Here is a 14,443-nt window from a genome sequence, read left to right on the forward strand (position 1 = left end):
TCGTGCTCGATTGGGAGAGTTTCTGCATAATTTTTTTCTTTTTGCACACACACCTCTCTTTTTGTACGCCCTGTTTATTTTCGTAGTTGTTTTGTTCAAAAGAGAAAATGGATGTACGGAAAGCACTTTCGTGAGTTTCTTCTGCCATTTTGAGATCATGTAATCAATTGTATGTACGAGCGTGTGATATACGTCAAACTCGAAGCTCAGAAAATATAATGTGATATACGACGCATGAATAAGAATACGCACTACGCATCGTAGAAGCGTAGTTAGTAGTATTCATAATATAGCAAGCTATCTAATAGTAATACTACATTGATACTGGAATACTGGAAGAAGTATAAGTTGGTTTACAGATGAAGAGAAGTATCTACATCAGAGTCAGAATTAGGATCCGAGTCTTCAAATTTGTTTGGACAAGTTTTTAACGAGGTGGTGTCTCTGAAAGTTGGCCATAAGTTGATCAAAAGCAGTGTCTCAGTCTTCCCATGAGGACAGTCCTCATGCTTGCTCTGCAACGTTGGCCACAGGGAAAGGGAAGCTCCGGATGCCGACGTCCCACAACCGTGGACAAGATGATCAAGGTGGAAAAACAACCTTGCCCTTGTCGGCTCGTTATGCATGGAGGGATTTCTATTCATCACCGTGAACTGCTTTGGTTCGGAGTCGGAGGATAGAGCTAGCATTCTCGAAATCTCTCTCTCCTCTCTCATTGCCTTCACTCTCTGCAGCTCTCTAAACCTTTCCTGCAGTAGAGCTATGGAGGAATGAACGACAGTCGTTTCGTGGTTTTCTCTATCCATTTGATCAGAAAAGAGATGCACTTAGCCTCAAAATTAGGGTTGTGGGAAGTTGCCTCTAAGTTTTCATGTGTGTGTATATATAGGATTTTGGGGATAGTGACATGCATGATGCATGCATGTTTTAAAAGATTGTGTGCTCCAGTTAATTAATCTAGTAAGTGGATTTAGTTGCTGTATTTTTAAAGTAATTTCAGTAGGGAATGAGAATCGGCAGCCAAGCAGCAAAGTCCAAAAAGAAAAGGGTTGTGTGGCCAAATCTAAGGGAGTTTGTTTGTTTACTTTATCTAGTGTATGTGGGGGAAGAGGCAAAGGCATTGCTAAAGGAGAAAAGGGTTCGGAGAAAATTCCAAAGAGAATGTAACTTGGAAACAAGCACATGGAAGGGAGTGTTTGGAGGAATAATAGGTTGGATGATACTCTGTCAACTAAAAGTCCTTTCTAGCTTTGAAGACGATGGAGCTTTTTATTAATGTTTTGGTGGCTCTTTGTTCTTTCTTTACATTATCAGTTCATTTTCATATATATTATTCCGTAATTAAAGATCATTTTTTCTTGTACATAAATCACAGTGTGTACATAAATTTTTATTTTGTTGGTTTTAATTGATTATGTTATATTATGTTAAACTGTAATTTGCAAGTACAGATGAATTATCACTTTCATGTAAGACCATCTCCAACCCTTGGGCTAAAAGCCAAATTTTTTAGCCCGGAAAATTTAGCTTTTAGCCCAGAAACATCTTTTCTGCTCCAACCCTTCTACCCTAAAATTTTAGCCCGGAATTATTAAAGAATGAAATTAGCCTAAATTTTTTTCTTAAATCAATTGTTTTTAAAAAAATAAATATGTAGATTATTGTAAATTAATTTTATGAACATTTTAATCTAAAAAAATTTAAATTCCGATAAACATTTCGCATTTAGCCCGGGGGGAAAGCTGGGGGGTATTTGGCCCAGAAATAGCATTTGGCATTTAGCCTAAAATTTTAGCATGGGTTGGAGAGTGTTTGGGGGGGTAATTTGGGGGGTAATTTGGCTTTTAGCCCAGGGTTGGAGATGGTCTAAAGAGTCACATATTTTTTATGTATATTTTTTATGTATATTTTTCACGTATAATTTGTGTGTAGAGAAGAAAGAAAAAGAATGTGGGGGCGGTGTGGACAATAATATATGACAAAGACAAACAGACCAACATTCTTCTCTCGATGTATGTTTTGTCTTGGAGTATTTGGAATGGAATGGCATGCAGAAACGAAAGCTGCGGCTGCTCAAGGAGGTGGACTGGATATGGATTGGATGCTTCTTTTATGCAGCACAAAAGGTCCCCTAGCTATAGCACCCTCTATTATTTATTTTCAAATTTCGAAGCTCCAAACTCCAAGTCTCCAAAAGATTCCTAAGATGATGAAAAATAAACAATTATCTAGACAACGCGTGCAACTAAGTTTCTAAACTCTATACTTATCCATTGCATTGTGTTTGGGTAAATGCGCATACAAATAAGGTGTTGCAAGCAAAATATGTGACTCGGATTAAACTATAGGTAAGCACCAATCCGAGGGAGGTTGTGCAACATTTGTAATGTTGACAATATAAGGAGCAAAACACTTTTTTTTTTGGGGGGGGTAAAAAACAATATAAGGATCATAACTAAAAATGTAGATTTGATTCTGGTTTTGAGGGCCAAGTAAATTGATGGTGTAAAAGTTAACTCGATACAAATTCCAGATAAAAGAAGTATCACAATCGAAGATGTGAATATATGTGGTTCACTCCTAATTATACCGCCCAAGGTATTGGGTCTTCGGCATTTTAGTTATCTCGCAATGACAATTGCAAATTAATGAAACAAAAAGTTGAAATTTTTTTAAAGGGCATATATATTTCTTCCTGATGATAGGCTTTGATAGCTGGATGGAATGAGTTCACATACGCCGTCCATTGCCAAGTGCTGTATATATGATATTTATATGCATGCCAAGTTCACATATGTAGTCACGATGCTCCTGCTCATAAGGGATGGACACACTTCACTTCCATGAGTGATGTTTAATTGTGGATTATATTTCACCGAAATTGAACAAAATTTATGGTGCATGCATGCATGCATTGCTAACACACTTGGCATCAAGATAATCAATGAGTCGATATTATACTATATATTTTACTCAAATCTTAGTTATAGTTTATTAGTTATTTTGGTAGAATTTTGATACTTTGTTATATATTTTCAATGTAGGACATTCGACTTTCTCTAGAGAAAAAAGTAACCAAACGGATGAATTTTAGAGTAATTCCAATTGGAGGATATTCGTGAGTCTTTCAAGATGATTGTATCAAAAAATAAAGGACGAGCGCGCAGCTTTTCCAGATTGACGTTTTTGGACGTTTTGGGTATTTAAGGTCAAGATGACATATTTTGAGGAATATTCCTTCTGAGGATTTGTAAGGGACGTCTTCAGCTTTAAAAATAACATTTTGGGACCAAATCGGAGTTGATTTGTTTGGTCAAAAGACTAATTTTCTGAGAACTCCGAATTTTAGTTCAAATAAGAAACCTTTTATTTTATGTTTTATTATTTTATTATGTTTCCTAGTATTATTCTAAGACCTTTTCTATGAGGATTTTATTTTGTAGTAGTATAAATAAGGCTTTTTAGCCATTAGGGATAAGGGAGGAGAAGAACACATAATATTTTGGAGAACTTTGCTAGGCTTTGACGATTCAAGTTTATTTTCAAGGTGTTTTCTATCCATATTCTTAATAATATTTTGTTTATGATTGTTAGTAACTAGTTTCGTTTGCTAGGGCGAGGCCACGAGCCTTAGCAAGAATATGTAGCTTCTTTTCAATTTGCTTATGATATTATGAATGCAAGTTTTGAATTATTAATCATAGTGTTAAAACTATCTAATTATCTTGATGATTGGCCATTATTAGGATATTTAGAAAAGTAATTTGATGCAATTTTGGCGGAGGACCGTCCCTGGAATTGGCGTTGGCTTCTTGTGGTTAATATGTGTAACTTCTTAGGATGACGACACGTCTTAAGGGTTATATGGTTTTTCAAAAAAATTTCACAAAACTTAATGAGTCTTACATGTTCACATTTGATCTGGACGCCACGAACGGGTTGCATGTTAGATATAGGAACCCTAGTGCTCAAATTTATTTGCAAAACTATTTTCTTTTGGTTTTCTTTACTTTCTCAATTTATTTAATTATTTTTGATTAAATTCGTTTTTAATATTCTAGGTCGTTAAATCACCTTTTTCTAAATTTTGTTTTCAAATAATTAATTAAGATTTGGTTTTAACATAAATTATTCATTTAATCACTGCGGAAAACGACATTGTTTGAGTTGCTATACTTGTACTCTTGCAAGTATTTTTAAGTGTTTTTATTTCTACTTTTACAAGTGGTAAAAATCCCTATAAATAAATAAATATTTCTGTTTATCCCGAATCGTCTACATGCATGATTACATCAGAACAAGTACGAGTTCGTTTACTACAGATGAAGGGAAGTATCCAAATCACTGACAGCAGAGTCACAATTGGAATCTTCGAATTGATTCGAACTACTAGTAAGTAGTACTGTCTAACGAATTAGGATTTTCTGCTGTGACCGAGGGCCATAAGTTGATCAACAGCGGAGTCTCATTAATTAATGCTCCTAGATATATGTAGTAGTCCTAGCTCCTCAGGCTTGCTCTTCAGTGATGGCCACAAGATTGCTACTAGTTGAATATCAGAGTACGCAACGAATAAGATTAACAAAATAATAAGAATATTATTAAACAAACTAGAATACCGGAACGGCTACAAAACCTTAAATACCCTACTACAAAATCAAATCAAATCTCTAATTAATTTCCTAAATAAACCTAATAAATTCCAACACTAATGACTAATGATGACCGATGATCATCATGAGGAAGGGCAAGATGATGATGATCAGGGTGGTGGTGGTGGAAGAACAACCTTGCCCTTGCCGGCTCGTAATGCCTGGTGGCAGGATTGCTAGCGCCATCGATCATCATCAACTGCTTATTATGCTTTGGTTCAGCTAGCATTCTCAATCTCTCTCGCTCCTCCCTCATTGTCTTCACTCTCTGAAGCTCTCTAAACCTTTCCTGCAATACAGCAATGGGGGAGGAATGAATGGCGGCTTTGGCACATGGCTTTCCAACTGCTTATTATGCTTTGGTTCAGCTAGCATTCTCAATCTCTCTCGCTCCTCCCTCATTGTCTTCACTCTCTGAAGCTCTCTAAACCTTTCCTGCAATACAGCAATGGGGGAGGAATGAATGGCGGCTTTGGCACATGGCTTTCCCTCTCCATTATTTTCACAGTCAAGAGGCTTCGTGTTCGTGTATGTATAGGACAGTGACAATATATATGTATGTATCAGATGTCTGCTTCATCAGTTATAAGTAGTTTTTATTAAGGATAATACTTGCAAGTATATATCCTTTAATTAATAAGTGAAGTTATGAGCGGGCTCGAGTCGTTCGATGAAATTGCAAGTGATTTGAAAAGAAATGAGAATCGGCAGAGGGTTGTGTGACCAAATCTAAGGGAGTTGGTTTGTTTGTGGCGGGTTTAGTTTAATTAGTGTATGTGGAGGGAGAGACAGAGAGGCATCTGCATTGCTAAAGAAGAAAAGTCCAAGTGAGGATGTTCAAACTAGCAAATGGAAGGGTGTGTTTGGACTTTGGATGAATAATTTGCTTTTCTTTTGTTCTTTTGTTCAACCTCCCCTCTGGTGAGCATGGCATAGAATCATGGATAGCCATTGGACCATTTTCTATGTCTTCACTCACTAAATTTTTGGGAAGAATGTGGGCGGTGTGAACAATAATGTATGACAAAGACAAATACACCAAGATATTTAACATTTCTCTCTCTCTCTCTCTCTCTCTCTCTCTCTCTCTCTCTCTCTCTCTCTCTCTCTATATATATATATATATATATATATATATATATATATCTCTGTGTGTGTGTGTGTGTGTGTCAAAATATATATGTTGTTTTATGTCAATGTCAAAATATATATGAGGATGTAATCAGTGGCAGCTCTTGGATTCTAATCTCGGGTGGTCCTAGTCAAGGGATGTTGGGCTCTAATTCGGAGGCAGGTTGGGGTACCTATGTGCCTAGACAGTGTCTAGTCAAAGACTTAGGTGGACTAGGTAGATTTAAGTAAACTTACTATATATCATATGAATAAGTGCCTATTTACACTTACACAAAAATATACTTGTATTGAGAATTTGTGGTTTATTATTTTAATTAGGTTTATTGTTAAACATATAACATACAACAATATCAACAATTTTGCTTTAGTATTTTAGTGAATTTGATGGTATGAGATGAAAGTGCAAGCAACTACGAGTTCGTAGTACTTTACGAAAACTTTTCAGAGGTCGTATGAATTTATAGGTAATTCTTTAAAAGTAACGGTGTCAAACAGATGATATAAAAATATAGGTTGAGTAATATATCATCCGTTTGCTAATTAAATGCTAGGGTTTCACAACCTGATTGGACAACAATTAAAAAACAAAATGAGAGTTGGTCAAGTGGGAAATGGGGAGAAAAAATCTTTCTTCTTTGTTGTAACTAAGGTCCAAGAACAACAAAGTTGCGGTGCTCTTTTCTCTTCCATCACATGCCCGCACCATTGGGTGGTCCTCAGAAGTTCTCATAGGCGCTTCTTTGGACGTCGGGATGGTACCGGAACCCCCCGGGTTCAAGAGTGAATCCGCCCTTGGATGTATATATGTTTTGTTTTGGAGTCATTGGAATGGAATGGCATGCAGAAAAGAGAAAGCTGCGGACACGAGGAAGTAGTGGATTATTGGATGCTTCTTTATATTATGCAGCAGCACACAAGGAGAAAGTGATCATTAATTTTCATATTTCCTACTAGCATGAATGAGTGGCGAGATATTTAGTGATTATTCGGATTCTTGACTTACTATTTATGAATTTTAGAATTACTTTGATTAGAATTTGATTAAACGAAGAAAAATCATGAATCGTAATAGTCTTCAAGGGCCAAGTGTTTCTCTCAAATGAGCCCAAGAGTTTTTTTTGTCTAATAACCCAAGGGTATTGGACTAACATATACTTTCAATAATTTATAAATTCTAAATTAATAAGTTAGTTGCATGAAGTTAGGAATAATATCAATGATGTTGATGGTGATTGGTGAGTCATGATGTGCCAAAAAAGTTCATCATCCATTCCCATTGCTTCTTTTTCCTTTTTTTGTCTCTATACTTTCCTCAAATCTCAAACACAAAAAATTAAAGCTAAAATAAAAGACGAAATGATTATCAATAAGTCACTAGGTTTGGGGTTTTCTGATGAGGAGATGAGGAGGAGAGCAAATGTTAGCAGCCCCGTATCACAAAAACCCATTTTGAACAAAAGAATTCATTTTCAAATAAAGTCGTAATTTTGATTAAGATTGTTATTGACACTCTAAAAGTCTAATTGTATGCTTCAAAATTTCTATATCTAAAAAGAAAAAATCTCTATTGAAGTTTTTTGAAATGCAAATAAAAGTAGTTCCCTTTTAGTATTATTTTTTTTTAATTTCATAGGGATTAAGCTATAAATTAGAAACACTATTGTGATCGTCATTTGTCACTATCTATTCCATGAACAGTTGAGAAAATGTTCTGCAGATGTTCATTGCAGACACAGAGGCCAAGACTTAGGCCTTACTATTTTCAGTAGAACCGACCTGACCCGGATCGTTTAACCTTGGGCAAAATTTTTGGGGCCAGATAGGGCCTTAGCAGCCACTCTTCCGCTCCGATCCGGCCCAACTTACAGGCCTACTTAAGGGATAAAAGGGTGTTTCAATTTTTTTTTTCAACGATAGAAATTTTATTAAATACGAACGAAAACGTTTACATCAGCTGTTAGTAGATACCAAGCAATCTCTCCCCAAAAACTCACCTTCATAATAACCGAAACTCCAAAGTATATATAATTCATCAGGAGAACAACTGCATAAAATATATACTCTACAAGAACCTAGCGAGCTCTCAATTTTATTTTAACATTCAAAGGCAGTAAAGAGCCTACAGTCACTCAATCGTATATATATCGATCACATCATGACATCACACACAAGAACAAGGCCACCAATTTCCCAAGTAAAAGGAGACTAGTCTTTTAGTTACATGCAACTGGTTGGTGTTGGACTCTTGGTGGGTCCTACTCGTAGAGCCGGCCGGCCTACCACCTGGCGGCGGTCTTGTTCGTGTTGCCACCGTACAAGCGGAAGAGATTGAAAGCAGAAACACACGAGAGCAGCACTGCGCTTAGACTGACTAATAAAGCGCTGGCAATTCCCTCCCCAACTCGGTTGCAAAACTTGTCATACATATTGCATATCTTCATCCATTGCAGCTCTGGCTGCCCCAACTTCGCAAACACCGCCGACTGTGCCGCAGCTCCTACTGCTGCCACACTCACATATGCCATCACCTACATTACACACACAAATTCTTTACACCTCTTTAACACATCAATTAAGTATTAAATTCCGATTAATTAAGAGTAGGCAAGGATTTTCTGCTGACTCTGACTATCTATTATTATTGCAAGGTTAATGCACAATCACAAGCTAGATACAGTATAACATGTATATCTATGTCGAAAATATCAGTATAAAGGTATCCCAAATCAATTACAAGAGATTGTCATGAAATATCGTCATAAAGACATCCGTTCGTTGAGGGAATTTCTTCTCCTTCCACAGGAGTAGGTATAAATTACTTCCTCAAGTCAACGAGTACACTGAATGAACTTAAAAGATGCCAAAAACTAACGACAAATAATAGTTCTAATTTGTAGCACGAAATAAAAGGAGCTACTTATTTGTATATAAAAAAAAAAAGGATAACGCATAACTAATTAAAAGGGGGTTGATTCTAATTTAACCTCAACCTTTTAAAACATTTTAAATAGGGCAATGCTAGGAAAATTAAATTTGGAGAATAAATTTGTAAACTAAATAATGTCACAAATAGGAATAAGCACGTTGATAAACGTTTAAGTAATAAACCAATCATCAACTTTCATGCCTCTTAGTTTCTAAAACTTTCTATACAAATTTAGTCTCTCTAACATTACCCTTCTAAATAACTACCTAATATATTGAAAATTAAACATCCGTTAACCCATCTGCGTTGAGTGACAATGTTATGAGATTAAACATCCTTTAACCCATCTGCGTTGAGTGACAATGTTATGAGTATTAAGTGATGACGTCATTAATGTTAAGTGATAAAGTGGATAAAACTTGATGCTGATTTATACTAATCGTCATCTTTGAAGCTCTAAATCCTTGTCGGCCTCTTTAGTCAAGTTAAACACTAAATTTGCTTGGCTAATCTCTTAATGATAGTGACTTAATAAATGTTAATTTTTTTTTTTATCGTTGGATGGTTATTTGGTGTTGAAAGATTATGAACAATTTAAAATCACCCTTCAAAGTTGAGTAGTTATTCGTCCTTTTCAACTCTAAAAAAAAGCTACTTAGTAATTTAAGATGTAAATAATCGATTAAGTTTACCTGATCGCCCGAGAAAATGATCCAAGCTATGGGCTTGCTGAAGAGCACATTGCCTCTAACCATGCTCACAACACAACGCATCACTTGCACCAAAGAGTAGGCAGCAACTATCCCATTAGCCACCACCAAAAACCTATATTATAAAAATAAAATTAGGTAAATTAAAATAACTCAAATAGCTAAGAAAGGGAACAAAATTCTCAATACAGAAGTGATTTTCGCAAGTTATTGCTTATTTCTAGTGATCAGGTTGAATAAATCAAAGAAAATTAAAGAACAAATAAAAATTATTTCCCTATCATACATAATACGACCATCCAGAGAAAGAGAGAGAGAGAAAGTGAGATGAGGAGGAGGATTCGGGATGTACGTACACAAGAGCTTTCATGTCCGTAAATTTAGCTTTCTTCTGGACAGTGAAGATCTCTTTGATCTGAGTATCAGTCCCTACAAGAGCAGCAGCAACAACTCCTAGACCGCAGATTACACACCTCAAAACCAACTCGGCCACCCTCACCCTCCGATCAATTACTTTTAAGTTGGTGCCGTGATACACCGGAACATTCCCAGGACTCACACCAACACCCAAGTAGCTCATTCTTCTTCCCCAAAAATTTACACTGCCAAAAGCCTAAAACTGTAAGTGCTTTGAGAAGTAGCACTTGAAAAAAGAGCACGAAGAAGAAAGTCTAAAACCCACACAACACCCCACTCAGACCCAGCAATTATACACTATCATCACTCACCCACCTAACATCTACTTACCACTGCACTGCTTATATGAGTAATAATGTTATTTATATCATATTTTTATACCTTCTTAGATGATATTTAATATGGATATTCAAATATTTGGTGAATGGGGTCTTTGCTGCCAGCATGCAAAGGCCTGCCAAGTGGTGAAAGACAAAAGACTAGTAGACCTAGGAGTAAAGGGTACCTCATCATCCACTTAATTACGGGCATTAAACGATTTAATGCTTTTTTTTTTTTTTACCCAATTTACGTAAAACGTATATACTAATATTTTGTGTTTTGTATAAATAAAATAAGAATATATGTGGACAAAATATATTTTTATTTTATTAATATGTAATGTCATTGCAACGAGGTATTTGTCATATATAAATCTTTCTCCTTACTTTTAAAATTTATATTTAGAATATTTGTTATTTGTACTATGTAATCGGTTGTATATATATTTTTCAACTTGATTAGACTCAAAACCTTACTGCAATTAAGGCCACTTCGATCTTTCTTTCTTGAAAAATGTAAAATGCAGAAACATAGTGCCTAGGTAGGAGAGTTTCCATAATTATTTTAAAAACCAAGAGGCAATAGTTTATTTATTTTTCCTCTAATTTAAACTGTTTCTAGAATAAATTTTTAATTGTGATGGAAATATAAATAGTACATCATATGTTTTTATGTAAGTAGTAAAAAATTTTAATTTTTAAGTTATTAATCTTTTAACACATATATCATATTATTTATATAAGAATACGTGATATATTATCTCGTGTGTGGTGATCACACTGAAAAATCTCTTTGTTTCTAGGTAGAGGTCGCAATAGTTGTTGTCCCGAGAAAGGGGGTGAGATCAGGTGAGGGACTTAAATTCTACCATTAAATGATGTCCGTTCTCTTCCTAGTGGAATTCATGATGACCGTTTTCTTCTTTTCTTCCGGGTGCACAATCATGGAGAGCTAGAAAGAAAATAAGAAAAAAATTAAAGAAAAATTAAGAACAAAAGAAGCTGATGAATGTAAATGATTATGCATGGTGATGGTGGGTCATTTTATTTGAATTATTTGTTTTGGATTTGGTTAGTGGTTTAGTGTTACTGGTTGTCCCTCTCGAATTATCGGTGGTAGGTAAGGTGGTTTACTTCGTTTTTGTGTTTCATTCACATATTACTATCTATGAGTTTTGGAGGAGATAAATTTATGCATCGTCATGGTCATCGATTATCATGCTTCTAATTTTAACAATACATGACCAATTTACGATATATTTATATCATTACCGTGCATGGCATTTTAATTTAAAAAAAGTTGTTCTCGTAGTTTTTAGAATGGACCTGGATTGTCTACCCTCCCTCATCCCATACTTTTCTCATCCCCTCCTATTTCTGTAGTCATGGTTAAGGTACGTCAATATTTTATATTCCTATTATTTTTTGTCTTATTATTTCTATAAAAAAATCAATATAAAATATTGACGTGGCTTAACCGTGACTACAAAAATAAGAGATGATGGGAATGATATGGGATAAGAAGGGCAGACAATCCAGGTCCTTTTAGGGTATGCGACTAGATTGATTCGTAAGCAAGTTTCTTGGAGAAGCAAACGAGAATGAGCATGCCCTAGCTAGTAGCTAGTTATGCACCAGCCATACTTACGGGACCAGCTTCTAATATCCGTAAGATTACACAAAGACCTTTGTATTGTATTAATTCCTAATTGTTGGTGAACAAGTTCTTATATAAGCAAAAAACGTGCATGGTGTGGGATAATGGATTAATCTATATTTTCTTCTCCTAATGTGGGCGATGATATGAATTTGAATGATGATATTGAAACATGCTTGAAATCTAAAAGGAAGGTTGGGATCCGTGCTATGCAATAAGAGAGAGAGAGAGAGAGAGAGAGAGAGAGAGAGCACGCAACGATGCAATCTGATCAGATGATGAAAATATGATAAGCCACACCAGAAAATGGATAATGGAGACTTGAGACTTCGAGAGAGAGGGATGGAGTGGAGAGGAGGTATGTATGACTTGACCCTGTAGTGCTCTGGCAAAGGCCATGCATACATACATATCTGAAAGTGACGATGCATGCATCCACCCATCTTCTTTTACTGCCTCGACTAAAACAAGACGACGCTAAGACGATCACGTTGTGTCATTTTTCAACGCGTACAGTCGGCTCGCCTAGCTAGCTTAATTGCAGCCTTTCACTCCTAACAAAAGATAAAGTCCTTATGGTTCTATGAACACTACACATTTTATATGACATTGTATTATTTATTATTAGCACCATACATCACGGTAACGGTATAATTGTATGGTTTTAAAGGAAGTTTCTCTCCCTATGAGCATGACAAACAACTCAACCTGATAACGATGTAGCACAGAGAGGGAGGAGAAAATTTATGTCCGACCAACCATATCCAACCTTAAAGAAAAATTGGTGATTGGTGGGATCACGGGTAAAAACACAATTTTGAGGGGGGGGGGAGGCCCCAAATAAGTACACCTTCTTTTTTATGTAAGTGATATTCAAATTTAATTGAACTAAAATATATTTAAAATTATGTGACACACCATCTTAGCCAGCTTGAATGCGCACATTCAATTTCTTGGAGGAAAGTTTTTGCGAAAACAAGGCTATGGGCCACTTTTTTTTTACCGGCCCAAATATTTCTTGTGATTCGGAAAGCAGAAAACGTGGCCTTTATATTATAAGAAAAATTACTTGGGCCTAGTGTCTGAATCCAAAGGCCACTATCTAGTTTAATGTACAGCCCACCCAAAATTTGCGAGGAGTCAATGCATCGATCAGATCACAACATTTTTGGGAAAATAAATTTAAGGCAACGCTCTTTGAATAGAAATTATAAAAAAAAAAAAATTCATTGGATCTGTATGTGATCCCACAAATGCAAATCTTAAAAACTTCGACTGCGAATCTTCCCAAACTTTTCCTCAAGGAAGATACTCAAACTTGCAAGAATTATCACCTGCAATCAAAAGAGATAAAAGTATGGTATTTGTTAATCAAACAAACTAATGAATACTAACTCATTGAAGGCTCGATCTGAGCATAGAGTTAGGTCAATTGCCCAGAACAATGTACATGTTTCATTGCAACTTAGTTCAAATTTTCCTCTCTGTAAATTAAAGTAACTTGAAATAAAATATCGTCAATCTAAGCAAGTGGAAGCAACTGCATGCCTAATTAAGAGAGTTTAAATCTCAAGAATTATTACTTGGATCAAGGGCAGTGACCAATGCGGCAGAATTGAAGTAGCAAGTTGCTCCTTGCTGCTTGAATCTTTGATAGTAATTGTTGAAGGCATAAGAGGCATGGTGCTGCGTAGTATTAGGCCAGAAGCATTCTTGGTTTTCTTGTATCTTGCTGCAGTCTGCACCTCCCGCTTCACACGCCCACTTCATTGCCATTTGCAGCTCCTCATCCGGGGTCTGCTCATCTGCTATGCACCATTCCTGATCTAGCTGCCCACCTAGTTTCATTTCACAATAAATCAAATTTGAGGAAATTATTACTAATAAATAACTTTCATTGAGGAATATATATATATATATATATATATATATATATATATATATATATATATATATATATATATATATATATATATATATATATATAATGGAGCTACTTCTTAAGTGAATCTCTTTTCACTTCAATGTTCATGGTAACATTACTGAACTAAATCTACAAGATGTCGCTAGAACATGTCAACATTCATGTAGACATCGATATTGCATATCAACATAATAACGATATAAAGTTTATGGTATGGATGGCATATGGAGTATTCCGCTACATGACCAGTCAAACGGGATCTACCTTATAAAATTTCTCATATACACACACACATTCATGCAATGCCGATATAACGAAAACTTAACAGATAATGACGAGTTAAACTGAGTAATACCAGATCTTTGTGGAGTTAGAGCCAAAAATAGGAAAGGTAGCAGAACCCAAAGGAAAGTAGAAGACATGATTGTTCAACGGAAGCTGTCCAGTTCCAAGAGCTTTAACTCCACATTTGTAAGTGGGATTTCAAAGATCTCCACCGACAGCCAGACAGCCCAGCACCACTCTCATCTTTTTAAAAAGTTGAAGTAACATGCTAATACTATATACGTTCCTTCTCTTCCACGAAATTACGGATCAATATAAGCTAAGCTTTACTTTCTCCACAGTGCCTAAAATGCCCTCATCTTTAGATCAGAACAAGTTTCGATTCGAGCCACATTCTAATCTTATCTAAACCATGGCG

At 35.7% G+C, this 14,443-nt stretch overlaps 2 protein-coding genes across 2 annotated transcripts; both read right to left on the reverse strand.

Annotated features, from left to right (window-relative positions):
• Positions 1–7,763: 7,763 nt before the first annotated feature.
• LOC126620923 (CASP-like protein 2B1) lies at positions 7,764–10,173 on the reverse strand. Its single transcript, XM_050289244.1, has 3 exons — positions 9,779–10,173; positions 9,405–9,537; positions 7,764–8,314 (listed from the first exon to the last, which is right to left on the reverse strand). Exons 1-3 carry the CDS (start codon positions 10,000–10,002, stop codon positions 8,063–8,065), a joined length of 609 nt encoding a protein of 202 aa, XP_050145201.1. The 5' UTR covers positions 10,003–10,173; the 3' UTR covers positions 7,764–8,062.
• Positions 10,174–12,981: 2,808 nt separating this feature from the next.
• Positions 12,982–14,273, reverse strand: LOC126620928 (PLASMODESMATA CALLOSE-BINDING PROTEIN 5-like). The gene is made up of 3 exons (XM_050289248.1): positions 14,096–14,273; positions 13,400–13,654; positions 12,982–13,150 (listed from the first exon to the last, which is right to left on the reverse strand). The coding sequence occupies exons 1-3, from the start codon at positions 14,160–14,162 to the stop codon at positions 13,116–13,118; spliced, it is 357 nt and encodes a 118-aa protein (XP_050145205.1). The 5' UTR covers positions 14,163–14,273; the 3' UTR covers positions 12,982–13,115.
• Between the last annotated feature and the right edge of the window lie 170 nt (positions 14,274–14,443).

Source organism: Malus sylvestris, chromosome 5 (assembly GCF_916048215.2).
Source record: "Malus sylvestris chromosome 5, drMalSylv7.2, whole genome shotgun sequence".
Classification (NCBI taxonomy): domain Eukaryota; kingdom Viridiplantae; phylum Streptophyta; class Magnoliopsida; order Rosales; family Rosaceae; genus Malus; species Malus sylvestris.